The sequence below is a fragment of the Rhinopithecus roxellana genome, chromosome 13, assembly GCF_007565055.1.
Source record: "Rhinopithecus roxellana isolate Shanxi Qingling chromosome 13, ASM756505v1, whole genome shotgun sequence".
NCBI classification, from domain to species: domain Eukaryota; kingdom Metazoa; phylum Chordata; class Mammalia; order Primates; family Cercopithecidae; genus Rhinopithecus; species Rhinopithecus roxellana.
In genome coordinates, this window is record NC_044561.1 from 131109609 (window position 1) to 131136639 (window position 27031).

The 27031-nt window shown below is 62.9% G+C and overlaps 1 protein-coding gene across 2 annotated transcripts in view; it reads right to left on the reverse strand.

The window, feature by feature from the left end:
- Nucleotides 1-2271: 2271 nt before the first annotated feature.
- COL6A2 (collagen type VI alpha 2 chain) overlaps nucleotides 2272-27031 on the reverse strand; it is a 38199-nt gene continuing 13439 nt past the window's right edge. The window contains exons 2-28 of one of the 2 annotated variants that reach the window (XM_030914352.1): nucleotides 26296-26437; nucleotides 25499-26097; nucleotides 25283-25303; nucleotides 24053-24118; nucleotides 21888-21941; nucleotides 21760-21804; nucleotides 21411-21437; nucleotides 21136-21162; nucleotides 20999-21043; nucleotides 20127-20180; nucleotides 19662-19724; nucleotides 18863-18925; nucleotides 18400-18489; nucleotides 17669-17731; nucleotides 17025-17087; nucleotides 16302-16364; nucleotides 15725-15787; nucleotides 15183-15233; nucleotides 14822-14857; nucleotides 14431-14493; nucleotides 12931-12993; nucleotides 12714-12749; nucleotides 12348-12393; nucleotides 12042-12194; nucleotides 11420-11872; nucleotides 11116-11154; nucleotides 2272-3162 (exon numbers count right to left, since the gene is read on the reverse strand). In XM_030914352.1, coding sequence (XP_030770212.1) covers nucleotides 2564-3162; nucleotides 11116-11154; nucleotides 11420-11872; nucleotides 12042-12194; nucleotides 12348-12393; nucleotides 12714-12749; nucleotides 12931-12993; nucleotides 14431-14493; nucleotides 14822-14857; nucleotides 15183-15233; nucleotides 15725-15787; nucleotides 16302-16364; nucleotides 17025-17087; nucleotides 17669-17731; nucleotides 18400-18489; nucleotides 18863-18925; nucleotides 19662-19724; nucleotides 20127-20180; nucleotides 20999-21043; nucleotides 21136-21162; nucleotides 21411-21437; nucleotides 21760-21804; nucleotides 21888-21941; nucleotides 24053-24118; nucleotides 25283-25303; nucleotides 25499-26097; nucleotides 26296-26410 — 3060 coding nt within the window. In that variant the 5' untranslated portion in view covers nucleotides 26411-26437 and the 3' untranslated portion in view covers nucleotides 2272-2563. Of the gene's footprint in view, nucleotides 3163-5333; nucleotides 5904-11115; nucleotides 11155-11419; nucleotides 11873-12041; nucleotides 12195-12347; nucleotides 12394-12713; nucleotides 12750-12930; nucleotides 12994-14430; nucleotides 14494-14821; nucleotides 14858-15182; nucleotides 15234-15724; nucleotides 15788-16301; nucleotides 16365-17024; nucleotides 17088-17668; nucleotides 17732-18399; nucleotides 18490-18862; nucleotides 18926-19661; nucleotides 19725-20126; nucleotides 20181-20998; nucleotides 21044-21135; nucleotides 21163-21410; nucleotides 21438-21759; nucleotides 21805-21887; nucleotides 21942-24052; nucleotides 24119-25282; nucleotides 25304-25498; nucleotides 26098-26295; nucleotides 26438-27031 lie in introns of those variants that run through there. The other variant, XM_030914353.1, reaches the window with a different exon arrangement.

The following is a 27031-nucleotide window of genomic DNA, read 5'->3' on the forward strand; positions in this document are numbered from 1 at the left end:
AGCTGAGCCTGGTCCAGTGTGACTTAGGTGAGGTCATCCTAGAATAGGCTGAGCCTGGTCCAGTGTGACTTGGGTGAACTCATGTTAGAATAGGCTGACCCTGGTCCATTGTGACTCAGGTGAGCTCATCTTGGAACAGGCTGAGCCCTGGTCCAGTGTGACTCGGGTGAGTTCATCTTGAAACAGGCTGAGACCTGGTCCAGTGTGACTCAGGTGAGCTCATCCTAGAATATGCTGAGCCTTGGTCCAGTGCGATTTGAGTGAGTTCATACTAGAATGGGCTGAGTCTTGGTACAGTGCGACGTGGGTTGAGCTCATCTTAGAACAGGCTGAGCCCTGGTCTAGTGTGACTCGGGTGAGCTCATCTTGGGACAGGCTGAGCCCTGGTCCAGTGTGACTCAGGTGAGCTCATCCTAGAATAGGCTGAGCCTCGGTCCAGTGCCACTCGAGTGAGCTCATACTACAATGGGCTGAGCTTTGGTCCAGTGTGACGTGGGTGAGCTCATCTTAGAACAGGCTGAGCCCTCGTCCAGTGTTACTGGGGTGAGCTTATCTTAGAACAGGCTGAGTCCCACTCTACTGTGACTCAAGTGAGGTCATCTTAGAGCAGGCTGAGCCCTGGTCCAGTGTGACTCGGGTGAGCTCATCCTACAACAGGCTGAGCCTTGGTCCAGTGCGACTCAAGTGAGCTCATACTAGAATGGGCTAGCCTTAGTCCAGTGTGACATGGGTGATCTCATCTTAGAACAGGCTGAGCCGTGGTCCAGTGTTACTGGGGTGACCTTATCTTAGAACAGGCTGAGCGGCGGTCCACTGTGACTCAAGTGAGGTCATCTTAGAGCAGGCTGAGCCCTGGTCCAGTGGGACTCGGGTGAGTTCATCTTAGAACAGGCTGAGCCCTGGTCTAGTGTGACTCAGGTGAGCTTATCCTAGAATAGGCTTAGCCTGGTCCAGTGTGACTTAGGTGAGGTCATCCTAGAATAGGCTGAACCTGGTCCAGTGTGACTCGGGTGAACTCATCTTAGAATAGGCTGAGCCTGGTCCAGTGTGACTCAGGTGAGCTCACCTTAGAGCAGGCTCTGCCCTGGTCCAGTGTGACTCGGGTGAGCTCATCTTGGAACAGGCTGAGCCCTGGTCCAGTGTGACTCGGGTGAGTTCATCTTGGAATAGGCTGAGCCTGGTCCAGTGTGACTCGGGTGAACTCATCTTAGAATAGTCTGAGCCTGGTCCGGTATGACTCAGGTGAGCTCACCTTAGAGCAGGCTGAGCCCTGGTCCAGTGCGACTCGGGTGAGCTCATCCTAGAACAGGCTGAGCCCTGGTCTAGTGTGACTCAGGTGAGCTTATCCTAGAATAGGCTGAGCCTGGTCCAGTGTGACTCAGGTGAGCTTATCCTAGAATAGGCTGAGCCTGGTCCAGTGTGACTTAGGTGAGGTCATCCTAGAATTGGCTGAGCCTGGTCTAGTGTTACTCGGGTGAACTCAGAATAGGCTGAGCCCTAGTCAAGTGTGACTAAGGTGAGCTTATTCTAGAATAGGCCCAGCCCTAGTCCAGTGTGACTCAAGTGAGCTCACCTTAGAGCAGGCTGAGCCCTGGTCCAGTGTGACTTGGGTGAGGTCATCCTAGAGCAGGCTGAGCCCTACTCCAGTGTGGTGATTTGTGTCTTATCCAGGAGCTCAGAAACCCCGGGATGCTGGGGAGAGGCCGGGGCAGACCCTTCTCTAGGCCTCCAGAGGGAGCCTGGCCCGGCCGACACCTCCAGAGCTGTGGCTGATAATGGTAGTTGTTCTAGCTGTGTCTGTGGTGCCCCATGATGGCTGCCAAGCCCACTCCTGCCAGGCCAGCGCCTGTCCGTGGAGCCTGTGGTTCACTGTGGTGCTCCCGAGCTAAGCCTGAAGGACCCTGGAGGTCTGAACAGCAAAAACTCACCGAGATTGCCCCAGTGAACAAAACAAGCTCAGAACCAGCTGTCTCTCCCCATCTAGTGTCAATCATGCGTCCACCCACAGCAGACCCTCACAGCCATGGTGACACTTCTTAGAGCACTTTGGACCTGGCTGGGGGTGGAGGGAGAGTTTGCTGATCAAGCCTGTGGGGTCTGCACAGGTGGGGTCAGCCAGCGCCTGCAGGTGATGTCCTGGGGGGAGGGGGGGGCTGGGTCGGGGGAGCCATTGATCCTGGTGGGCAAGTGACAGCCGCAGTGTTTTCCTCCTGACCACAAGACAGCTTTGGGGTCTCTCCTGAGCACAGATGGTTGCAAGTGGGCATGCAGTGGGTTCAAAGCCTTTATTGGGTCAGGGCTTGCTCCAGAGCTCAGGGGCCAGGCGCCCTGGGAGGGCTGCAGGGGGAGGGAGGCCAGGCAGCCTCCCGAGGGCCTGGGGCCTAGGGAGACCTGGGCCTGGGTGGGGTCCGGGGCTACGGGGACTCCGCAGGAGGAGCTGGAGGGGTGCGGGCCTGGGGCGTCCTCCGAGTAAGCACTGGTGCTGGCCATGCGGGACCCCGGCCCGCTTAGCACCATGGACGGGGTGGGCTCACGACCCTCGACTGCGGGCCGGGTCGCGGCGCTAGCAGATCCAGCGGATGAAGCGGTCGAAGAAGCCGGGTTGCGCCAGGCTGTCGTAGTCCTTCTCGCGGAACACGGCGGCGCGGTCGCCCAGGCTGAGTGTGGTGAGCACATCCATGTCCACGTCGCTGCCCACGGCCACCACGGTGGGCACCACGTTCTGCTTGCGCATGGAGTGCGCGGACTCGTGCAGGCTGTCGTTGCCCGTGACGCCGTCGGTGAGGAACACGAAGGACAGCTCCGCGTTCCTCCGGGCCCCACCACGCGCATTGCGCACGATGGCGTTGATGGCGTGCACCACGCCTGCGCCCACGTGCGAGAAGGAGTTCAGGTATTGCGCGGCCTCCAGCGCCTCGTGGATGGCCGTGAGGTTGTGGCTCAGCGGGAATGCCACCTGCTGCTCGCCGGGGCCGCCAAACTGCAGCAGCGCCACGCGCGCATTGAGGGGGTCGTCGTCCCGCCGGGCCAGCGTCAGCCGCCGTGCCACCTGCTCCACGAAGCGCCGGGCCTTGTGGAAATTCTGCTCACCCAGCCGCTCGGAGCCGTCCAGCAGGAAGACGATGTCCACGGGCCGCTGCGTGCACTGTGCCACGGACAGTTCTGCGGGGAGACGCGGGTGCGGGCTGGGCGGAGGGGAGGCTGGCAGGACCAGGCAGGCGCCAATCCCGCACCCGTGCCCCTCCACTCACACCCCACCTGCTGGCCCCACAGACCGCTGGGCTCTGCGGGGGTATTTCTGCAGGGCAGCCCTAGGTGTGGGTCCTCAGCCCAAGCCCCTTTGAAGTGGTACTGGTGGGAGCCACCGTCTCCTCTGCTGGTGCTCCCAAGCCTGAGACCCTGACGCAGGCCCCAGGCCCTGTCCGCCTGCTGAGTGCCATCCCCGCCCGGGCTGCCCTCCTGGTGGCGGCCTGTATCTGCATCTTTTCGTAGCTCAAGAATTTGCTGCCCACGAAAAAGCCACTGTCTGGTGTGGGAGGGATGTCAGGAGGACCCCGGCCCTGACACCCCCAGCCTGACCCCTCACTGGGTCCCAGAGCTGCTCAGAACCCCTAGAGCTGGCCAGGCCACATCCCTCCCAGAAAGACCAGGAGCCCCTGACCCTTCTGACTGGCCATGGTGGGGGGCAGTGGGTACAGGGACAGCCAAACCTTCTGCAGCAGCCCAGGTGGGCTCTGCCCTGACTCCTGTTACCAAAAGGGGCCCCCACCTGCCTGGGTGGTCACCAGCCCTGGGCATCCTGCACAGCTTGGGGGCTTGGCCACAGCCCAGGCCACCCACCACACATGTGGGTGTCACGTGGGGTCAGAGACCACAGGACAGGACATGGACAGTCCACATGCTTGGACCCGGCCCTGCGGCCTCGCCAGGACCTCAGCTCCTGGGATGGGGGAGGGGAGGGACACAGCCAGTTTCCCCAAGGGTGTCTGCTCCTCGGCCCAACCCCTGGACGTTGTCACAGCTGGTACATGAACCCCCCCAGGAATCCCTCGGGAGCAAGGTCCTGACCCCAGGAATGCACACGGAGGACACTGACCCGAAACTCAGCTTCCGGGGGCCCTGGAGGTGCAAAGGTCCAGCCCCGCAGGCAGTTAGCAAAGCCCTGAACACAGCAGTGTGACCTCATACTGCACTGCAGCCTTTATAGAACGCTTGAGACACAGACCTCGTCTGAGCACACATGAGCTAGCAGACGGGGTTCCCTCAGTGAGCTTATGAGTGACGCAGCTTATTCAGTGAAAGGAAGGGCAGCCTCCACATTAAGGCCACACCTAGGAACTGGCTTAAACGTCCAGAAACTTCTCAGGTACCACTGGGCTTCCCAAACCCCCTCCAAACTAATAAACATTGTCACTGCTGTCAGCACACACACACACACACACAGACATGCAGGGGGAAGCTGGTGTTGGTGTCTCTCCACATATCAGTGTCTGTGGGGCCTGGAGGAGACGGGGAAGCCATGGGGGCCGGCCAGGCACAGGGAGGCTGAGACTGTCAGGATGTCTGTGGACTCTGCTCTCCTCCTCCTGTGGGGGAATCCTTCATTCCCACAGTGGGAAGCCTAGCCTGCCCTGCCCTGTGCAGCGGGTGTGGGGACGAGAACCTGGTCATGAGAAATGGTCACAGCCCTGCCCGGCAGGAGCCCAGCCTGGATGAAGCCTCCTGCAGTCAGAACGTGGGGGTCTGAGCTCGCTGTGGGGGCTGTGCCCTATGGATAGTGACCCCTGCCTCTCCCCAACATCGTGGCCCCCGGGGATCTCTGCTTAGTCCTCCGAGGACAGCAGAGGTCATTCCTGGTGGGTGCTCCCCCGACTGCTTCTGGGGACCCAGAGGATGGGCTGGAAGGGTACAGACACCCCTGGGACCGGAGCTGCTGGCAGACAGCTGTGTCCATTTGCCCCAATGGGCATGACACCGGCCCAGGTACGTCATGGTGCCAGGACCGCCAGGTTCCCCCAGGACTATCTGCTGCCCAACCCAAAGCCTTCACCCACCACAAGGTGGGCCATGAGCGCCCACGAGTCACCGTGCACGGGATTAGTGCCCACACCCAGCAAGGCTTAGCAGCCTCAGGGCCTGTTTCTGAGGTTCCACTGGCGCCCGATGGGGGAGACATTCTCCAGCATGTGGGCTGCACCCTCCCTCAGCCCCATCCCAGATGCACGGCAGCCCAGCTGGGCCACCAAGTAAGGGCCTCCAAAGACTTCCATGCCCTAGCACAGGAGCCTGCGAGGGTGACCTGATATGGCAAAGAAGGACTCTGCAGACGGGACTGAGTTAAGGGTCTTGTGAGGAGGTCATTGTGGACTTGGGGGTAGGCCTTAAATTCAATGACTGGTGTTCCTATAAAGAGGCCACAGGAAGACGGAGATCAGCCGCAGCAAGGGACACGGCGGCCACCAGGGTGGGAAGAGGCCGGAAGCTGCCCCGGAGCCCCTGGAGGGACTGTGGCCCCGCTGACCCCGATCCCAGACTGCTGGCCTCCACTGAGAGCCAGCCTGCTGGGGGCAGCCCTGGGAAGCGAGCGTGGCAGGGAGGGGCTGGGCTTCAGCAGAGGGCCAACGCGGTCTCGGGGTCGCCCACGATGTCCCTGTGAACCAGCTTAAAGGTGTCAATGAACAGCTCCATCCAGTCCTGCCGCTCTACCCCGGTGGCGAACTTGGCCCGCTCGGCAGTGTAGACCAGCACAGCCACCAGCTGGGAGTAGGCGGCCGGGTCCTGCGTGAGCTCCGTGGCGTTTAGCAACTGTTGGATCAGGGGGATGGTTCTGGGGAAGGTGGTGTCCGGCCCCTCTTCCGTGCGGAGGAAGGTGACCGGGGACTCGCCACCAGGCCACGGTGCATCTGCAAGGGAGCGTCCAGAGAAGACGTTAAGGCCTGTGGCGGGCGTGGGCCTAAAGCTCCTCCTCGGGCGGCCGCTCGGCGAGGCCAGCGTGAAGAGCGGCACTTGGGTCGGCAAGTCGGTGGAGATGCAAGTGGAGCGGTGTGTGGCTCGGCCTTGGCACGAGGCGTGGGGGCGGTGAGCACGAGGACGGGGAGCTGGCAGGGACCTAGGAGAGGAGACCCACACGGCGGCACCTATGGGGGACACCACGGACCCCGAGAAAACCTTTCAGCACAAAACAGCTCCTTCCAAACCTGCGTCAGCGATGTGCCAAACTCCAGCAGGGCTTCCAGTGCCGCAGGCCCCATTGCCAGGAAGACCCCAGCCACCCTTCAAGAGCCTGCCTAAGAAAGCTTGCGGTGGCAAACCCTTCCTCAGCCTCTCTGGGATGTGTCCTCTACACCCAGAACTGTCTTCCCCTGAGCAGACCTGGCCTCTGCAACGTCTCTGCCTTTCCTTTCCACTGAATGGAGCTCAGCTTACGCTGCAGTCCCCGTCCAGCTCTTACCGCTGAGTGGGTTCTGCCCTGGCTGCCTTCAGCTGCATCCGGTTTGTTTCTCCGGCACCCTCTGGTCCCCACGCAACTGAGACCTCCACGGGCCTGGTGCAGGCCCAGGGTGGCTGGGCTTTAGGGTGGACAGGGCTGTCTGGAGAAGGCCAGGGCCAGGCCACAGCCAGTGGCGTCCACCCAGTGCCCAGGAGAGCCGAGGAGGATGCCTGGCCGTGCGGGCTGGTGAAAGCTGATTTAACACTGTCCCTGCTGTACCTCCTGGAGCCACAAGGTGGAGTTCACTTTGAAACTGCAAACAGCTTGAAAGGAGGATGAGCTCTGAGTGTTGTGGACCAGGTGTCAGGGAGCCGAGAGGAGGGGAGGGGTTCTGGGGGGCTGCTCCCAGTCACTGTCAGGTCCTGGAGGCATCAGAGGAGGCCAGAGCTTCAAGGGCCCCCGTGTCCTCCCTGGCTGCCTTCCTTGTGGTGCTCTGGTGGCCTGAGTGACCCACTCCCAGGAGGGAGAACTGGCTCACCCCACGTCACCATCTTGGCCCTACGAGGCCCACATCACCCTGAGGCCAGAACCAGAGACATAAGGAAAAGTAGCCAATATCCCTGATGAACACAAACCCTCAGGCAGGCATCAGCAGATCAGGGCCCACACGCGTAAACAGAGCCACACACCACGGCCAGGTGGGTTCATCCCAGGCATGCAGGGCTGGCTCAGCATCGGAAATTCAATGAGGCTCAACGGGCTAACTCCCAATCACAATGACAGGCTAAAGAGGAAAGGTCACGTGACATCCACAGACGCAGAGAAAGGCCCTGACAAGACGCAGCGCCCACTCACACTGGACCCCGGGGTGGAGGGGAGGCCACAGCGCCCACTCATGCTGGACCCCGGGGTGGAGAGGAGGTCACAGCGCCCACTCATGCTGGACCCCGGGGTGGAGAGGAGGCCACAGCGCCCACTCACGAGAGAACCCGGAGTGGAGGGGAGGCCGCAGCGCCCATTCACACTGGACCCCGGGGTGGAGGGGAGGCCACAGCGCCCACTCATGCTGGACCCCGGGGTGGAGAGGAGGCCACAGCGCCCACTCATGCTGGACCCCGGGGTGGAGAGGCGGCCACAGCGCCCACTCACGAGAGAACCCGGAGTGGAGGGGAGGCCACAGCGCCCACTCACGAGAGAACCCGGAGTGGAGGGGAGGCCACAGCGCCCACTCACGAGAGAACCCGGAGTGGAGGGGAGGCCACAGCGCCCACTCACGAGAGAACCCGGAGTGGAGGGGAGGCCGCAGCGCCCACTCACACTGGACCCTGGGGTGGAGGGGAGGCCACAGCGCCCACTCACGGGAGAACCCGGAGTGGAGGGGAGGCCGCAGCGCCCACTTACACTGGACCCTGGGGTGGAGGGGAGGCCACAGCGCCCACTCACACTGGACCCCGGAGTGGAGGGGAGGCCACAGCGCCCACTCACGAGAGAACCCGGAGTGGAGGGGAGGCCACAGCGCCCACTCACGCTGGACCCCGGGGTGGAGAGGAGGCCACAGCGCCCACTCATGCTGGACCCCGGGGTGGAGAGGAGGCCGCAGCGCCCACTCATGCTGGACCCCGGGGTGGAGAGGAGGCCACAGCGCCCACTCACGAGAGAACCCGGAGTGGAGGGGAGGCCGCAGCGCCCACTCACACTGGACCCCGGGGTGGAGGGGAGGCCACAGCGCCCACTCATGCTGGACCCCGGGGTGGAGAGGAGGTCACAGCGCCCACTCACGAGAGAACCCGGAGTGGAGGGGAGGCTGCAGCGCCCACTCACACTGGACCCCCGGGTGGAGAGGAGGCCACAGCGCCCACTCATGCTGGACCCCGGGGTGGAGAGGAGGTCACGGCGCCCACTCATGCTGGACCCCGGGGTGGAGAGGAGGCCACAGCGCCCACTCACGAGAGAACCCGGAGTGGAGGGGAGGCCGCAGCGCCCATTCACACTGGACCCCGGGGTGGAGGGGAGGCCACAGCGCCCACTCATGCTGGACCCCGGGGTGGAGAGGAGGCCACAGCGCCCACTCATGCTGGACCCCGGGGTGGAGAGGCGGCCACAGCGCCCACTCACGAGAGAACCCGGAGTGGAGGGGAGGCCACAGCGCCCACTAACGAGAGAACCCGGAGTGGAGGGGAGGCCACAGCGCCCACTCACGAGAGAACCCGGAGTGGAGGGGAGGCCGCAGCGCCCACTCACACTGGACCCCAGAGTGGAGGGAAAGCCGCAGCGCCCACTCATGCTGGACCCGGGGTGGAGAGGAGGCCACAGCGCCCACTCACGAGAGAACCCAGAGTGGAGGGGAGGCCGCAGCGCCCACTCACACTGGACCCCGGGGTGGAGGGGAGGCCACAGCGCCCACTCATGCTGGACCCCGGGGTGGAGAGGAGGCCACAGCGCCCACCCACGAGAGAACCCGGAGTGGAGGGGAGGCCACAGCGCCCACTCACACTGGACCCCGGGGTGGAGGGAAGGCCACAGCGCCCACTCATGCTGGACCCCGGGGTGGAGAGGAGGCCACAGCGCCCACTCACGAGAGAACCCGGAGTGGAGGGGAGGCCACAGCGCCCACTCACACTGGACCCCAGAGTGGAGGGAAAGCCGCAGCGCCCACTCATGCTGGACCCGGGGTGGAGAGGAGGCCACAGCGCCCACTCACGAGAGAACCTGGAGTGGAGGGGAGGCCACAGCGCCCACTCACGCTGGACCCCGGGGTGGAGGGGAGGCTACAGCACCCACTCACACTTGACCCCACAGTGGAGGGGAGGCCACAGCGCCCACTCACACTGGACCCCGGTGTGGAGGGGAGGCCACAGCGCCCACTCACACTGGACCCCGGGGTGGAGGGGAGGCCACAGCGCCCACTCACACTGGACCCCGGGGTGGAGGGGAGGCCGCAGCGCCCACTCATGCTGGACCCCGGGGTGGAGGGAAAGCCGCAGCCGCCCACTCATGCTGGACCCCGGGGTGGAGAGGAGGTCACAGCGCCCACTCATGCTGGACCCCGGGGTGGAGAGGAGGCCACAGCGCCCACTCACGAGAGAACCCGGAGTGGAGGGGAGGCCGCAGCGCCCACTCACACTGGACCCCGGGGTGGAGGGGAGGCTACAGCACCCACTCACACTTGACCCCACAGTGGAGGGGAGGCCACAGCGCCCACTCACGCTGGACCCCAGAGTGGAGGGAAAGCCGCAGCGCCCACTCATGCTGGACCCCGGGGTGGAGAGGAGGCCACAGCGTCCACTCATGCTGGACCCCGGGGTGGAGAGGAGGCCACAGCGTCCACTCATGCTGGACCCCGGGGTGGAGAGGAGGCCACAGCGTCCACTCATGCTGGACCCCGGGGTGGAGAGGCCACAGCGCCCACTCACACTGGACCCTGGGGTGGAGGGGAGGGGAAGGCTTCCATCTGGTAGAGAGCAAAGCGCCCACAGTGGACATTGCCGTGTCGCCCATCATGGGGTCCTGAGACGTCCCTGCCCCATCAGGGACGAGGGGCTGGGTGGAGGGGCCAAGGTTTGGTTCCTGCCCTCAGGGTCCAGCTACCCCTGGTGCTGGTGCAGGCCCTGGCAGACCCTGAGAGAGGACGCCCACACCTCGGCGCAGAGGACAGCCCACTGTGTTGTGGGACCAGAGGCTGCCCACCTGCTGAAGGGCAGCCAGACCGAGGTGCAACCTCCAGGTTCTGTCGGAGCATGTGTGGGGACCCTGGCCCCGAGTCCACGGCTCCTCCCGGGGGCAGCCTCAGGGCCTGTGAATGTGGCCCAGCACACCCACCGGGAGTTCCCCATGGAACGCCTGAACGCACACCCTGACCCGAGTGCTGAGGAAGTGCTGACATCGCACCGCAGACCCCGAGCTTTCGTCCCCGTGGTCCTCCAGGTCGGACCCTCCCACCCGTCTCCACGGCGTCCCCACCTTGACGCTTCTGGAGGGGACGGCTCACGGAGGGGGACTCAGCTCCTAACGCCCCTGGGGACCTCCTGTGGGCCCGTTACGGTGCAGCAGTCACTGTGGGGGCAGCACCACGTCCAGCAGAGCCTGGACGGCACCCCCAGCCCTGGGCACTGGCAGAACCTCTGCCTTGGGCACCCCCAGCTCCAGCTTCACACCCACGTGGGCCACATCCAGGACATGGGCTCCCAGAGATGAGAGCCACGGCCGCAGCTCCGAGGCAGGCCAGGGTCGGAGCAAGACCTGTTGGCACTGGTGGGTGTCAGTGCCTCCGACCTGGGATGGTTTCACTCACTGAATCCACGGCTTCCTCCGAGTGGCACAGGCACGGCCAGCCCATGGGAGTTGGGCGGCGGCTGAGAGAGACTGCAAGGTCTCATGGAGACCTTGGTGGGTGGTGGGCCTTCAACACCAGTGGCCACACGCTAAGCACAGAGCCAGGCCAGCAGCACCCGCCCCATGGCCTGGCGATGCCGTTCCTGCATTCCCGGGAGCCTGCCCTCCCCGAGCCCCTCCTCTCCTCCGCTGCTGTCCTGCTGTCCGGGGGGCATCTCACTAAGGAGCAGCCTCTGCGGCTCCGCCGCCCGCTGGGTTCCTGCACGGCCCCTCCCCCAGCCCGGCCCTTGAGGAGGAAGGACACCGGGGTGCTCTGTAGTCTGGGGTGGGGGGCTCCGGGTGCCCTGCATTACCTGTTTGGCAGGGAAGGTCTGGGCACACGATCTGAGGGTCTGGAAGAGAGGAGAGAGGCCGGGCCAGGGTCAGTCCCAGTCCCCAGCGAGCCCTCAGCAGCCGCCCACTGATCTGCCCAGACAGGCTCAGGGTGCAGCTGGCCTCCGCCCTGTGGCCCCGAGAGGACCCGACTCCTTCCCATCCAAGCCCAGTATCCTGGGCTGCATATTTGTCCCTCAGGTGAGGGGTGTCCCTGGGGCCCGCGCTGGACAGCGGCTGGGGCCTGCTGCTCCTCGGCCGACTGGGCCACACCTGCACGCTCACCCGGGCAGAGGACGTCCTCCATGTCGTCAATGAACTTCTCAGCCACCAGGTCGGAGAACAGCGTCATGTTGCGCACCTGCTGTGGCTTGTCGCAGGCTATGGAGTACAGGTTCTCGCTCTCGTGCTTCTCGTGGAACATGTCCCCAATGCCGATGGCCGTCACTGTGACGTCGCGGTCACACAGCGCCCGCAGGTTGAGGTCATCATCCCGAGGGTCGTGGCGCCCGTCCGTGATGACCACCGCAAACACGCGTGTCTTCTGGCGCCGGCTCTCCTTGATGAGGCGGTCGTAGGCAAACTTGAGGGCCGAGGGTGTCCAGGTGCCGCCCGCGATCCACTCGAGGTTCTTGACTGCCTCCTTGAAGCTCGACAGGGAGTCGATGCGTTCGTCGTCCAGCTGGATGGCCTCGAAGGTGCCCTCGTGACTGTACTGCACCACGCCCACGCGCGTCCCTGTGAGCCGCATGCGTGAGGGTGTCGCTGGAGGCCTCGGGGTCTGGGGCGTCCCCGGCCGCGCAGAGCCCTCCCTCGTTTGAGGGACGTGTCTGGACTTCTGTCCCATCGCCTCCCACGCCCCGCCCGGCCCCTCTGCCGTGCCTCTGCACGCCCCTGCCGCGCTGACCTGTCTCGGACTTGGGGTCCTTAGCGATGGCGCCCAGCCTGTTGACCACGTTGATGACAAAGTTCTTCTCCAGTGTGAAGTTGGTGTACCCAATGCTCTCGGAGCTGTCGATGACGAAGACCACGTCCAGGGCACCACAGCGCTTCTCGCAGTCTGGGGGGGTGGCAGGGTCAGCAGGGGGCACCGGGGAGACCTCAGACCCCAGGGCCAGGCGCACATGTGGGACCCAGCGATGACCCAGCCCTGCCGCACTCCCGCCCTCCACCCGGCACGTGGGCCCCGACCCCACCGTGGGCAGTGCCTCACCGCAGCACCCGCAGGTCTCCCTCACGTAGGTCATGACGTCACACTCCTGCAATGCAAGCGTCAGGCAGGGCAGTCCCCCCGGGCCCCAGAGGAGTTTCCACAGCAAGGTACTGGCCCGGCAGCCCCGGGACATTCCAGCCCACATGGGGAGGCTGGTCGGGTCCTGTCCCTGCCAACCTCGCTGCTGCCCTTTTTCCCCCACCCCACCAACCTTGCCCTCTGACCTCCCCCAACCAAGCTTGCCCTCTGACCTCCTCCACTGATGTTGCCCTCTGACCTTCCCCTGCTGACCTCCCCCGCCCCACTGCTCTTGGTTTCTAGTTTTGGCAGGAGAAGGACACTGGTTCTGCCCCATGTGACACCTACCGTCAGGCCAGGGTCTCCAGGGGGTCCAGGCTCACCCTGGGGAGAGAAGGATGAGGCTGAGACGCCGGGGCCAAGGCTGAGCAGCCAAGTCACTCCCAGGCCCCTGTCCACTGAAACGTGGGTCCACCGTGGGTGGAACCATGAGGCTTGGGTGCGCGTTGGCAAGGCAGGCCGGGGGCTGAGGTCTGAAGGGCATGGGGACTGGCCAGCTGCCTACCTCGGGTCCTGGGACTCCTCTTGGCCCCCGAGGGCCTGGCTCACCAGGGGGACCAGGATCCGCCTGAGAAGGAACAAGGACAGGTAGGCTTTAGTGGCCACAGGGACAGTCTCTGCACACAGCAGGGCCCTGTGCTGTCCCCAACCACGGGTCTTGCCTTGGGGGGTCCTGACAGGTGCAAGGAGGAAGATGAGGCTGTGCCCCCACCTCCTGTGCTGGCACCAGAGCTGGGAAGGCCGTGAGTGGCCACCGTCAGAGCCGGGCCCATCAGAGGGGTAGGGGCCTGGCAGAGCTGAGTGTCCCAGAAATGGCAGCTAAAACAGCTCATTCCAATCCATGGCTATTCCACCCCATTATCAGGTACCCACCAATTCCACACCCACCCACCCACCCAATCACCCATCCATCCATCCACCCATCCATCCATCCACCCACCCACCCACTAACCCATCCATCCACCCACCCATCCACCCAATCACCCATCCATCCATCCACCCACCCACTAACCCATCCATCCATCCACCTACCCACCCATCCATCCTCTACCCACCCACCCACCCATCCATCCACCTACCCACCCACCCACCCATCCGCCTACCCATCCATCCGTTCACCCATCCACTAACCCATCCATCTTCTACCCACCCACCCATTCATCCATCCACCCACTCACCCATCTACTCATTCACCCACCTATCCATCCATCCATCTACCCTTTTCCCACCCACCCATGCATCCATCTACTCACTCATCCATTCATCCATCTACCCATCCTCTATCCACCCACTCATCTATCCATCCATCAATCCTCCCATCCATCCACTCACCCATACATCTACTCATTCACCCACCTATCTACCTATTCATCCATCCATCCTCCCATCCATCCTCTATCCACCCACCCATCCATCCATTTGCCCACCCCCATCTGCTTGCCCATCCATCCATCCTCTCTCCACCCACTCATCTATCCACCGCCCATCCACCCATTTGCCCACCCCCATCCACTTGCCCATCCATCCATCATTATCCATCCCTCGTCTTATGCTCACTCAGTTCCAGACCAACCTGCGGTCCTGGTTAAACCCTTGGCCAGGCTGGGGATTTGGAGGCCCAGAGCACCTGCTAGGGGATGCTGGGAGCGGATGCTGTGTGTGGGACATTGGGGAGGGGACCCTTGGGGAATGCTGTGTGTGTGAACTCTGAGGGGAATGCTATGTGGAAGTATCTTTGGGGGGAGGGGACCCTGGTGGGGGATGCTGGGGAGGGAACCCTGGTGGGGGATGCTGGGGAAGGGACCCTGGTGGACGCTGGAAGTGAGGGTGGGTGGAAGGAGACGGCCCCTGAGCCAGCCGTCCCCTTCAGGAAGGTGGGGGTGGTGCTCACGGCTGGGGCCAAGTTGCCTGGCATCCTCCCGTACTTTCAGATGCATACCCTCAGCCTCAGGGCCCCTCCCTGCCTCTGCCCAGCTGCTGTGGGCTTCGGGACGGTGACACTCACAGGCTCTCCTTTCTCTCCTTTCCTCCCAGGTTCTCCTTTCAAGCCAAAGTCGCCTCGGCCTCCCTGTGACAGGGGACACATGTTAGCCTGGGACAGATGATTTGAGATTTTTACTTGGAAAAATATATCTGGCATTTTGGGATTATTTAAATGGGAACATCTATGTGGTTTTTTGGCAAAGGCTGAACTTTGGTTGGAAAGGAACCAGCCAGTGGCCGGTGGCTCCCTCAGAACTCAGCCTAGGTGTCATGGCTGGGCCTTGGGGGGCCAGGACCATCCCAAGACAGGGATGGTCCTGTCAGTGACGGTGGGCGCTGTGTTCCCAGCAATAGTGGGTGGGCATCCAGACCCCCACCCTGGGCGGGCACAGGTGGCCAGGACCCACATGTACCTCCGGGCCGCGTGGGCCAGGCTCGCCTTTTTCTCCCTGGGAAGCAAAGAGAAGTCAGGGTGACTCAGCCTCAGACCCCAGGGCTCCGTCCTCCCTCTGGGCAGCTTCTGCGGCCGTCCCCTCTGCTTATGCACACTCTGGGTGAGGCCGCCGTGCTGCGTTCTGAGCCACACTCTTCTGATGCTGGGCTGGACCTGTCCTTCGCTGAGTCACCCAGAGCCTTCTCACCACTCCGTCCCCTAGGAGGGACCTCACTTTCTTCTGCACAGAGGAGGCCTCGAGGGAACGACTAGGAACCTTCAGGGCCCTTGGGACAATGTCCACCCCCTCCTGGGAGCTGCCATCTCAGGCTGTGACTCACAGGTGCTCCTCGGGGTCCTGGGTAGCTGAATCCAGGCCTGCCGGGGTCTCCCTGGAGGAGGACGTTGAGTCGGTCAGCAAGGTCATAGGACGGGGTGGGGCTGGGGGGCTGTGCTCAGCAGGGCCCAAGGTGCACACGGGGGTAGAAGTGGGCTGAGGGTGCTGTCCAGGGCTGGCTGTGAGCAGGGGCCTGGCAGAGCCAACCTCGCCTTGTCCATCTCCAGCTGGGGCTGGCTGTGCCTAGAGACCCAGGAGCTGCCGCCTGCCCACACACGGGGAGGACGCTGCTCAGGCCACATGGCTGCCCTCAGGCCCTGCCTCAGGAAGGATGCGCCTCCCCCACCCAAGGGTCGCTGCTCAAGAGGAGAGCCGGGGGCTTCCTGGACCTGGAGGCAGCCCCTCCCTCCAGAGCGGAGAACAGGAGGCAGAGGCCCGGCCTGAGGCACCTCTGCTGGCAACAGCGACCCCAGGCCGGCCCCCGTCCTGCTCCTCAGGCAGCTGCCCTGAACCCCCAACACATCCTGCTGGAGAAGGAGCACGTACCTTGGGGCCTGGCTGTCCTGAGTCTCCACGGGGTCCTGCATCACCGGGGTCTCCCCGAGATCCCTGAGGGCAGGAGAGAAAATCAGAAGTCAGCACAGGCAAGGACTGGCCATGCCCAGGGGTCACCTGACATGCTCCGTCCACCCCTGAGCATCCGGGCACATGGCCCCAGCTCCTCCTGCTGCCTGTGGGGGCCGTGGACCCTTGTCTTGAGGGTCCCAGCTCCTCCTCTCCCCATGGCTCATCCAGGCCCTCAGGCCCACCGCTTTGCCCCTGACTCCCCCACCTGGGTCCTTCAGGGCAGAATGAGGGGCTGGGGCTGAGAGTGGGTATGAGGTACTTGGGGTCTAGGGGAGCAGGTCCTGGCTTCTGAGGCCAGGCTCTGCTGCCTGGGTTTCCTATGGGGACAGTGGCTGGCTCCAGCCTGTCCCCACACGGACAGGGAAACCTGAGTGGTGCCACAAAGAGGGCATGGACCGTGGGGTCAGAGGGCACTGGGGTCCCACCTCTAGCCGTGGGGTCAGAGGGCACAGGGGTCCCATCTCTCGTCATAGGGCTACAGGTGTCCCACACTGACCTGGTTTCCGGGCTCCCCAAGAGCCCCCTGGGGGCCTCTGGGTCCAGGCAAGCCTCGGTCTCCCTGGAAGAAAGGGGAGGAGTTTGGGGTCCTCTTGACTCACAGCGGCACCCTGCAGACCCCGACATCAATCCTGTGGACACTGCAGGGCCTCGGGGGGAAGGTGGGTCTGGCCCTAGCCCCTGCGACCCTCCCGGAGGTTGTGGCTCCACTTGACTTTCAGCCCTGACCACACTGCGTGGAGCAGACCAGGTTCTGGGTGCAGCCCCCGCCTAAGCACCCCTACCTTGGGGTACAGCCCCCGCCTGGGCCCCCCTTACCTTGGGGTGCAGCACCCACCTGGGTTCCCAACCTTGGGGTGCAGTCCCTGTCCACCTTCCCTTGGGGTACAGCCACCCTTGGCCCCCCTACCTTGGGGTGCAGTCCCTCTCTGCCCTTGGGGGTGCAGCCCCCCGGGCCTCCCTACCTTGGGGTACAGCCCCCATCTCCCACTACCCTGGGGTACAGCCCCCTTTCTCACTGCCTTGGTGTGCAGCCCCGAGCCCCCCTACCTTGGGGTGCAGCACCCCTCCTCCATTACCTTGAGGTGCAGCCCCTCCCCCCTACCTTGGGGTACAGCCCCCCTCCACCATACCTCGGGGTGCAGCCTCCCTGGGCCTCCTTACATTGAGGTGCAGCCCCCTCACCCCCCTACCTTGGGGTGCAGCACCCCTGCCCCCCTACCTTGGCTCCTTTGTTGCCAACCTCTCCAGCCAGGCCGCGGGGCCCCTCAGGGCCAGGGTCCCCCTGTGGGAAGGGAAGGGAGGCCCCATGGGTCTCAGCTGACGCCTCTAGCCTGGGTCCCACGTGAGAGGCGGGTGTGGCCGGGGTTGGGGAAGGGGGCCTGAGAGGAAGACCCCTGTCTGTCCAGGGGGACATGGACCAGTCGCCTGTTTCACCCACAGTTCCTTCCTGGTGCCTGTAGCTGCTGCTCTGAGCATGGGGTCTCTCAGTCCCCCTGAGGCCACCCACATGTGGTAAGGCCTTGTCCACCTCCCGGGAGGAAGCCCCTTCCCCTGGTGTCGAGGGGAGCTGGTGGCCGGGGTTTTGCCGCCCAGCCCTTCAGCGTCACCCCTGAAGTCACGGGCCTGTGTGCGGTGCCTGCACAGCCGTGTGGGGTGTGCCTGGGCGGGCAGTGGAGCTCCTTCAGCAGGGAATGGGGTGTGGGGATCTCCAGGCTGCGTTACCAGACTCCACAGGGAGTGTCCCCTGGAGGGTGACGCCCTGGAGTTCTATCGTTCTCTGGGAGGAATGGGGTTGGGGCCCTCATCAGGAGAGCCCATGGGCACCACAGTGAGACCCTGTGGCACCTCCACACGAGGACTCACCTTCTCCCCCTTGGGGCCGTTGCTGCCTGGGCTGCCCTTGGTGCCGGGGTCTCCCCTGCGCCCCTGCAGAGAACAGGCGTGTGGGTGAGGGAGGGGGCTGAGCGCAAGCCCAGAGCCCCTGGAGGGTGGGAGCTGTGCCGGGGCCAATGCTGCTTCTCTCCAGGAGGGCTCTGGCTTTGGGACCTGGGACCTCGATCCCCAGGCTCCTTCCCAACGGCCTCAGCCTGCGCCGGTGGCTCTGCTGCCAGCCCTCATCCCTGTGCTGGGTTGGTCCCGCCCATGCTGAGGAGTTAGGAACGATCTGGGGAGGCTCCAGGTGGAGTTGCATGTCCGGTGAGTGGCGTTTTAGGTGATAGGCTGGGGTCCGGCGGGGATCTGGTGCCGTCCAGCCACTGTGGTCACTCGCAGGCAGGCTCCGTGCTCAGACAGAATCCCCTTGGAGTGGTCAGCACTGGGACGGGCCCCGACCACCCTTCACAGGACGGCCTGGGCAGCTGGGGCTGGGTTTAGGGAACACCATGGAGGACCTGCCTGGGCCTCCCCTCTAAGTTCAGCCCTGGGGGTGCCCGTGGGGTGGTCCGGGTCTACTTCTCAGGAAGATGGGGGCCTGGCTCTGCCTTGCCAGCAGGGGGTCCTGCCTACAGCCCAGGTGCCCTTCTCCCATGGTCCTCCTCAAGCTGCAAGGAGGATGCTCAGAGCGGGGCCCTGAGGCGGGGGTGGGCGGGACTCACCGGCTCGCCTTTGGGTCCGCGGGGCCCAGGCCCACCCTTGGCTCCTTTCACACCAGGACTTCCTGGGGCTCCGTTGTTGCCTTGATACCCCTGAGGAAGGAGAGAACAGCACAGTCACCCAGAGGCAGAGGCCACAGCAGGGCCTGACCCCGGGTCCTCAGGTACTGTCACGCCTGTCCGTGTGTGGTGTGGAGCCCCTACTGTCTTCCAGCGGAATCCACTTGCCAGGCACGTGGGGCCTGCAGGGTCCCCTGGAGCTTGTCCAGCCTCGTGAGGAGGGCACAGGTCAGAGCAGTTGGTGGCTCAGGGCACATGGCCTGTCCTTCCTGTCCCTCCCCATGTCCCCAGAGCCCAATGGGGAACCATGGTGACAGCAGAGACGGTGGCCAGTGTGACCGTCCATCCGGGCCATGGGCGTGAGTGTGGCCAGCTCAGCTGCAGGTGAAGAAGCAGAGGGGCTCACCTTGCTTCCCTTCGCCCCGATGTCTCCCGGGGGCCCTCTGCGTCCTGGGCGGCCAGGGTCCCCCTGGAAGGGTTTGCAGAATCAGCCTCACGTCTTTTGGCAGCGGAAGGGGGTGCAGGCTGCCCAGCGGTGGGGCAGGACCCACAGTCGGGCTTGGGGCTGCACCTCCCTGATATCCGCAGGGCACCTCGGACGCCAGATGCTGGCTGGGGGCTGCCGGAACCTCCATGCCAGCCGAGGGCAGAGTGTGTGTCGCAGGCAGGACGCCCGTGCATCTACACAGGGGACTCAGCCAGACTTGGGCTCAGGCTGAGGGAAGGTGGACCGGAAGTGGGAAGCCCTGGGTCCAAGTGCCAGGCTCCCAGAGAAAAGCCCCTGGGGATCCTGGGCCGCCAGGGATGGGGCGATACTGCAGGCAGCCCAGGAGGGCAGAGCCCCTGTGGCACGAACATTCCCATGGGGAGCTCCAGGAGGTGTGGGTGGGGCTCCCTGGGGCTGCACCTGGGAGGAGGTGGGTTTGTTGCTGAGGCCTAGGTGGGCAGTGGTGGAGCCGCCCCAAGCAGGACGTGCAGCCCTGGGTTAGCCGCAAGCTGATGAAGCAGTGGGCAGGGTACCCCCATCGCGTCCCACGGCCATTGGGTCCTCACTGACCAGTGTTTCAGGAAAGGCCCTCTCTGGTCAGCTTCTCAGCTGGGGCTGCCTCCAGGAGGCCCCTCTCGGGGTGGGGGGACAGGGAAACCCCTAGAAGCTGGTGACTCCACCTGCCCTGGCCGGCCTGCACCTTGACAAGGTCACTTACCTTGCCGCCTTGGTCTCCTCGCTCCCCCGGACTCCCTGCTTCCCCTGGGTAACCATCGGGGCCCTGAGAGAGGAGTGAGAGGTGGAGCTCAGCACACGGCGGGTGAGATTCTCCCCATGAGCCAGGGCCCCAGTGCCCCGTTGTCCCAGCCTGGGAGGCACCTCCCACCCTCGCTGTGAGGCCCCAGGCTCAGTGACCAAGAGGCCAGGCCCAGATCTGCTGCTCAGAGACATGGAGCTGTCCAGTGACACTGAAGCTGAAGACACATGAGGTCTCCAGGCCACGGGGATCCGCCAGGAGCTCCCAGGGGGATTCCTCATATGACTCAGACCCAGCAGAACGCTGGGCTGGGGTGCTGGGCTGCCAAGAGAACCCAAGCTCCCATCGCAGCAGCAACCACTCTCCCGCCCAGTCAGGCACCCATACCCGAGCCGAGGCTGAAAGAGGGGTGCAAACGGCCCTTACCCGGTTTCCGGGGTCTCCCTTGCAACCAGGAGGTCCGATGCGCCCCAGCTTGCCCTGAAGGAGAAGGGGGCAGGAGGAGTCTCAGGGCAGGGTTCTGGGGTCCGTGTGTGCCAGTGACCAAGGCACAGCCCGCCCGGTTCTGCCCCTCAGAGCTGCAGCGTTCTCTTCCCAGCACACGGGCGCACACATGAGGCCATGGCTGCTGTGCAGCTGTCTCTGGGGAGGCAGAGTGGCCGGTGTGCGGGAACAAGCCATCCCTGGCTGCTCCTCAGCCCAGGCTGCCTCCCAGAGGCCCTGAGGGCAGAGCTCCCTGGGCACAGAGGATGTTCCCACGGGGAGCCATGGAAGGAGTGGGTGGTGCTCTCCTGTGGCTCAGCCTGGGAGGAGGTGGGCTTGTTGCTGGCCTCTGTTGGCAGCACAGCTGCCCCCAAGCCAGGATGTGCAGCCCTGAATTAGATGCAGGCTGGTGAAGCCCTGGGTGGGGCAGCAGGATGTGGCGGGACCTGGAGTGCGTGTGTGTGCATGTGCATGGACGTGTGTGTATGTGTGTGCATGTGCGTGTGTACGTGTGTGCATGTGCATACGTGTGTGCATGTGTGCGTGTGCGCGTGTGCATGTACGTGTGTATGTGTGTGTACGTGTGTGCAGGTGCATACATGTATGCATGTGTGCATGTGTACATGTGCACGTTTCCGTGTGCGTGTACGCATGTATGTGCGTGTATGTGCACGTGTGTGCATGTGTGTGTGTATGCATGTGTATGCCTGTAGGCACACATGTAAGCTGACAGGTCAGGCTGGATCTGGGGGCTCTGCAGAGGCTCAGATGCCTCCGTGAGACCAGTCCAGCTGTGAGCCCGAGGCTGCCTCTACCTTCTGTCCATCGGTCCCGTTCTTGCCAGCCAGGCCAGGGGCCCCCTGGAGAAAGAAGGAAGAGGGGACTCCATTAGCCCCAGTCCTTCTGCCCTAAGCAGTAGAAAGGAGGGGCTCTGCTCACCCAACCAGCCTACCTTGCGACCGTCGGCTCCAAATTCACCCTGTGTAGGAGGAAAGCCGGGGCAGTGAGCTTGGTGCCTCAAAGCATCATGGGTATTGCTGTCTCTGGGGGGCCAAAGCCCTTAGGCCAAACTTGAGGCCACAGGACCCCCCAGGAACCCCCGAAGCCACCAATGAGAAAAGCCCAAGCCGGTGCTCCAGGAGCAGTGACAGGCTGCGGCAGACGCTGCCAGGTGGGCCTGGGCCAAGGCTGGAGCAGGTCTGAGGTCTGTCAGGGCGAGAGCCTCACCTTCTCTCCTTTGAAGCCAGGAACGCCCTGGGGGCAGGAGGAGAGAGGGGCATTAGTGAGGAGTTCTGCAGAGACACAGGCAGGGAAGGGCCGGCTCTGCAGGCTGAGGGGAGTGCTTGGTGGGCCGTTGGCATCTGGTGTTCTCGACAAAGAGTCTGCGGAGGAGGCTGGGCCCAGGGTCGGGCAGGAGGCTGGGTTTTGGGACGGCCGTCAAGTTATCGAGGTGCTTCTGTTCCTTGGTAACTGGGGGAGGGTGGTAGAGGCTGAGGCCGAGGCTGGGCTTGGGGGAGCCTGCCTGGCAGTGCTGGGGCCGCAGGGTGGAGCCAGGCCCCTGGCCGAGGTCACTCACCTTGGGTCCTGGGAATCCAATGGGGCCTTCGATGCCTGGGTCTCCCTGTGAGGGACAAAGCAGCAGTGTGAGCCCAGCCCTGGGGCACTAGGCTGCAGGTGGGGCGGGCATGGGGCAAGGACACTCACCTGTCTTCCCTTCTGGCCAGGCTCTCCCGGCTCACCCATGTTGCCCTTGGCACCCTAAAAGCAGGCAACAGAGAAAGGAGTAAATTGAGGCAGGGTAGGGTGGGTGGTGGCAGCTGGGGACTCCTCTGAGAGGTGACATAGCAGAGGTACTGATTCCCCCGCCCAGGTGGAGATGTCTTGGTGTCGGCTGCTTCCCAAGGGGCCAGGCTCTGTCAGACCAGGGTTTGCTTTGACCCATTTCTCCCAGCTCTGAGGGAAGCTTCCCGCAAAGCCAGCTGCAAAATGGAGCCAGAACAGCTGCCTGGGGGTGGGGTGCCTGGGGGTGGGGGTGCCTGGGGGTGGGGGTGCCTGGGGGTGGGGGTGCCTGGGGGTGGGGGTGCCTGGGGGTGGGGTGCCTGTGGTGAGGGTTCCTGGGGGTGGGGGTGTCTGGGGGTGGGATGCCTGGGGGTGGGGGTGTCTGGGGGTGGGGTGCCTGGGGGTGGGGGTGCCTGGGGGTGGGGGTGCCTGTGGTGAGGGTTCCTGGTGGTGGGGGTGCCTGGGGGTGGGGGTGTCTGGGGGTGGGGGTGCCTGGGGGTGGGGTGCCTGGGGTGGGGGTGCCTGGGGGTGGGGGTGCCTGGGGGTGGGGGTGCCTGGGGTGGGGGTGCCTGGGGGTGGGGGTGCCTGAGGGTGGGGGTGCCTTCTGTACCCAGTGGCCGTGACCATGGCCAACCCTGGGCTCTGATTCTCCAGTGATGCCCGGGTCACCGTCACTACAAAGATTATCTAAGTAGCTTTAGAAAGATCAGGACTTCAGAAAACCACATAAAGGTTACACTCCCTTGGAATTAAAATTTTAATCTATGACACAGAATTTTATTAAATAAATAAATAAATTTATTGATATGCTCCCAATTTAAATGCAAAGAGGAGCAGAGGAAAGGGGAGGAATTACGAGGTCAAAGGGAAGAAAAGGGAGGAAACTCAGGGCAGGGAATCAGGTGGGCAGAGGCTTCTGGAACTTTGCAGCTGTGCCCTGTCCTGGGCTCTGCTTGGCACCTTGCCACCCCCTCAAACTCTAACCACAGTGGCCCCTGTGGCAGCTTCCAGTGGCCCCCCAACAGAACAGGTCACTGCACTGCTGTGTGCAGCCAAGGCTGCCCCAAGTAGCAAATTCATTCCCAGCTATGGTGGGGTAGGCACTGCCACCAGGACTGGAGAAGCCAAGGAAGGAGATGGCAGGATTTGACCTGCAGCCTGGAGATGTCTCATCCTGGAGAAAGTACATCCAGTTACCTACTGGTCTAGACAGCTGTCATCCAAATTTAGAAAAACACGAAGCTACTTAGCAATACCATCCTCTATGATGGTCCATTCCTTATTTCATCTCCTTAAAAGCTGCTTTCTCCTCCTATGCCTTTCTTTATAATTTTTGACAGACATGAATTATTGGAGTTTCACATACTCTGTTAGTGAGTTTTGGAAGGATTTTATTTTATGCACCTCTGTTAGGAAAATGCAGGGGACGTTCAAACCAGGCTCCCTAAAACCACTTATCTAATAAGCCACAAAAGAAGTTCCTTCATGTTAATGAGCAATCATATTATTAACTGTAACGCATCTCACATTTTATTTACTTACTTGAAAATGCTTGCTTACAAAAGTAGTTTAATGGCATATCTTAATAATTTTTTTAAAGTTTCTGCTTTTCTCAATACACTATTTAAAAGGAATTAGACAAATATAGAATTTTAGTTTCTCCAGGGTCAGAAGTGTTGAGACCATCTGAGGCACAGCTGGCCTTAAATGTGGATTTCTTTTTTTTCTTTCTTTTTTTTGAGATGGAGTCCCGCTCTGTCACCTAGGCTGGACTGCAGTGGCATAATCTCGGCTCACTGCAACCTCTGCTTCCCAGGGTCAAGCGATTCTCCTGCCTCAGCCTCCCGAGTAGCTGGGACTACAGGCGCATGCCACCACGCCTGGCTAATTTTTGTATTTTTAGTAGAGACAGGGTTTCACCATGTTAACCAGGATGGTCTCGCTATCCTGACCTTGTGATCCGTCCGCCTCGGCCTCCCAAAGTGCTGGGATTATAGGCGTGAGCCAGTGCGCCCGGCCAAATGTGGATTTCAAAACAAATCAGGGGCTTACCGGTAGCACAGACCCTGCGGGCAATCTGGACATCTTACCTTCTGTCCACGGTAGCCCTTGGGGCCAGGGGGCCCAGGGATTTCCAGGCAGCTCACCCTGTAGCACTGAAACGAGGAAGCAGAGACAGAAGGTTGCATGGGTGGGACATTCCCCAGGTGGCAGAGCAGGGGCTCAGAACGTGTAGCCCACGACCCTCAGCAGGGGCCAAGGAGACACTGAAACGCCCTGAGAACCCGGGCGGGGTGAGGGAGCAGACATGGGGTGCTGTGAGGCTCTGCCCCCACCAGGGACAAGCCAAAGAGTTTGGTTCTGTCAAGTGTTCTAGGTAAATTTTCAAAAACCAAGGCTGGTTTAAGCCATGACAGAAAACAGAAGGGAAGAAAGGCCGGGTGCAGCTCACGCCTGGAATCCCAGTATTTTGGTAGGCCGAGGCGGGAGGACTGCTTGAGGCCAGGAGTTAGAGACCAGGCTGGGCAACATAGCAAGATCCCGTCTCTACAAAAAAATATGAAACCAATCCTCCCACCTCAGCCTCCCAAGTAGCTGGAACTACATGCTCACACCAGGTATGGTGGCAGGTGCCTGTAGTCCAAGCTACTCAGGAGGCTGAGGTGGGAGGATAGCTTAAGCCTCAGAGTTCAAGGCTGCAGTGAGCCGTGATCGTATCACTGCACTCCAGCCTGGGTGACAGAGAAAGACCCTGTCTCTAAAAAAACAAATATAAATACATAAATTTTACAAAAGGATGGAAGAGCAAGGGGCATTGGTGAGGGAGGCACCATTTGTACACAGCCACGAAACCACAGTGAGCAGCAATTCTGAGGCAGGGCACGGTTTTGCAGGAACCTCACAGGGGAGATCTCAGATGCCTGCTCCCCTTCCTGAGAGCTGGAGCTGGGACGCACAGGGAGGTGGGGATGTCATGGACCCCGATGATGCCAGTTCCTTCTCCCCCCGACCTACTGGGCTGGGCTCGGGCCTGGAGTCCAGGGTGGATGGATCCCGCCTGCCTGGAGGCCAGACCCTGACCTCTCCTTGTAACATGTGCTCTGTGGGTGACCCTAATGCTGACCCCCCACCCCGGGATCTAAACAGCCTGGCTTTGGGCTTTGTCCAGACTCCAAGGCCTCAGGTCCAACATGGAGCAGGTGGTTCCCTCTCCTCTCATCTGTTCCAGCCTGGAGGCGCCAGGAGTCGGCAGCCTGGTGCCATCATCTCTGCTGGGTCAGCTGCCGGCCAGCACTGGCAGGAAGGGAAGCGCCACTCACCTCTCCGTAGGCTTCGTGTTTCTGCAGAAAAGACAGAGGCGCTGGTTAGCTGTGCGCCTCCAGACCTGGGGCAGCTGCACCTCGAGTCTGGGTGGGTATCAAGGGACACCTGAGTGGCCCAGGCCCTGCCCGGAGCTTCCTCCTTCGGCCTCGGCACTCACGGAGGGGTAAAGTGAGGCCCGGAATGGGTGGACGGCGCTCCCGCCCGCGGCTCACCATGACCTTGATGATGCGGTTGATGGTGTCCTGGTCGATCTCGGTGGAGTCGGGCAGCATGGTGGCGTAGTCGTTGCGGTAGAGCTCGTGTGGCGTGCTGGCGATGTCTCGCAGGCCCTGCTCCTTCAGGTTCCGGTTGGGGGCCACGGCGAAGAGCCGGATGCCCTCCTCGCGGGCCCGCTCGGCCTGCAGCTTGATGCCCCCGCAGGGGCTGCCGGTGACGTGGCCGTCGGTGATGACCACGGCGAAGTGGACGGTGCCCTTGGTGCCGTGCTGCCGGATCTGCTCCGTCATGTTGGCCAGCGCGCAGTCGGTGAAGGTGCCACGGCGGAAGGAGCTGATGCCCTGCAAGCTCTTGATGAAGGAGGCCCGGTCGCTGCCCGGTGGGCTGAACACCTCCACCTGGTCGGAGAAGTGCAGGCCGCCGTAGCGCCAGCTCAGTGCCACCTGGTCCAGGTAGAACTCGTTCTGCAGCTGGCTGATGAACTGCGGCACGAACTGCTTCATGTGGAAAAGCAGGATGTCCGTGGGGGACTGCATGGTGACGCTCTCCGAGGTGTCCAGCACGAAGTACACATGGATGGGGCAGTCCGTCTTCTCTGTGGGACACGGGACCCGTCATGAGCCAGCCTCAGGAGGGACTGCTGTTCCAGCCCCGTTTCCTGGCCCCGTGCCTGTGGTTTGACCTCACTGCCCCCTGAACGCTCAGAGTCCCCACTCCCTGACCCCTGGCACCTGGGCACTGGTCCCGACTGCCCCCCGAATGCCCAGAGTCCCCAGCCCCCAGCCCCTGGCACCTGGGCAGTTGTTGTTTCTCTCTGTAGTATCTGGCGAGATGACCTCCTGCTGCTGGGCCTGGGTGGCCCCCAGGATTCCCCAGAGCAGGAGCATGGAGCAGGGGCCCTGGAGCATCTTGGCAGCACCTGTGGCCCTGAAGTCCTGCAACAGGGGGTGGGGGTAGCTCAGACACCCCCAGTGTCTCTCCCTTGTGGGGGTAGCTCAGACACCCCCAGCGCCTCTCCCCTGTGGGGGTAGCTCAGACACCCCCAGCGCCTCTCCCCTGTGGGGGTAGCTCAGACACCCCCAGTGCCTCTCCCCTGGCACCCTCCCCCATGGCAGGTGCACACACAGCAGGTCAGCGGGATTGGGGGCACTGCCCTCAGTCTTCAAGGAAGCGGGGTCTGCACCCAGCACACACCGTCAGCAGCATCTGAACTGGGGGGGCTTGTGCCCTCTTGCCCCGCCCTGGGTGGGGTAAACAGATGTTTAGTGGGTGCCTCTGGGCTCAGTTTTGGGTGGGATTTGGATGTTTGAGGCCGTTCCATGCCCTCCAGGCCTGGATGGAGTGGGCAGCTAGGCGTGGTGGCATGGAAGGGAATGGAGCACCACTGTCTGGAGCCCCTGACTGCCTGGGGCTGCCCTGGAAGCAGCGCAGAGGGGAGGGCGGGAGAAAGATCCCAGCTTCCCCAGACAGGCTCCCCTGCAGAGCTAGGCACTCTCTCCAGCCTGGCTCCATTCCCTTTAAACTTCGAT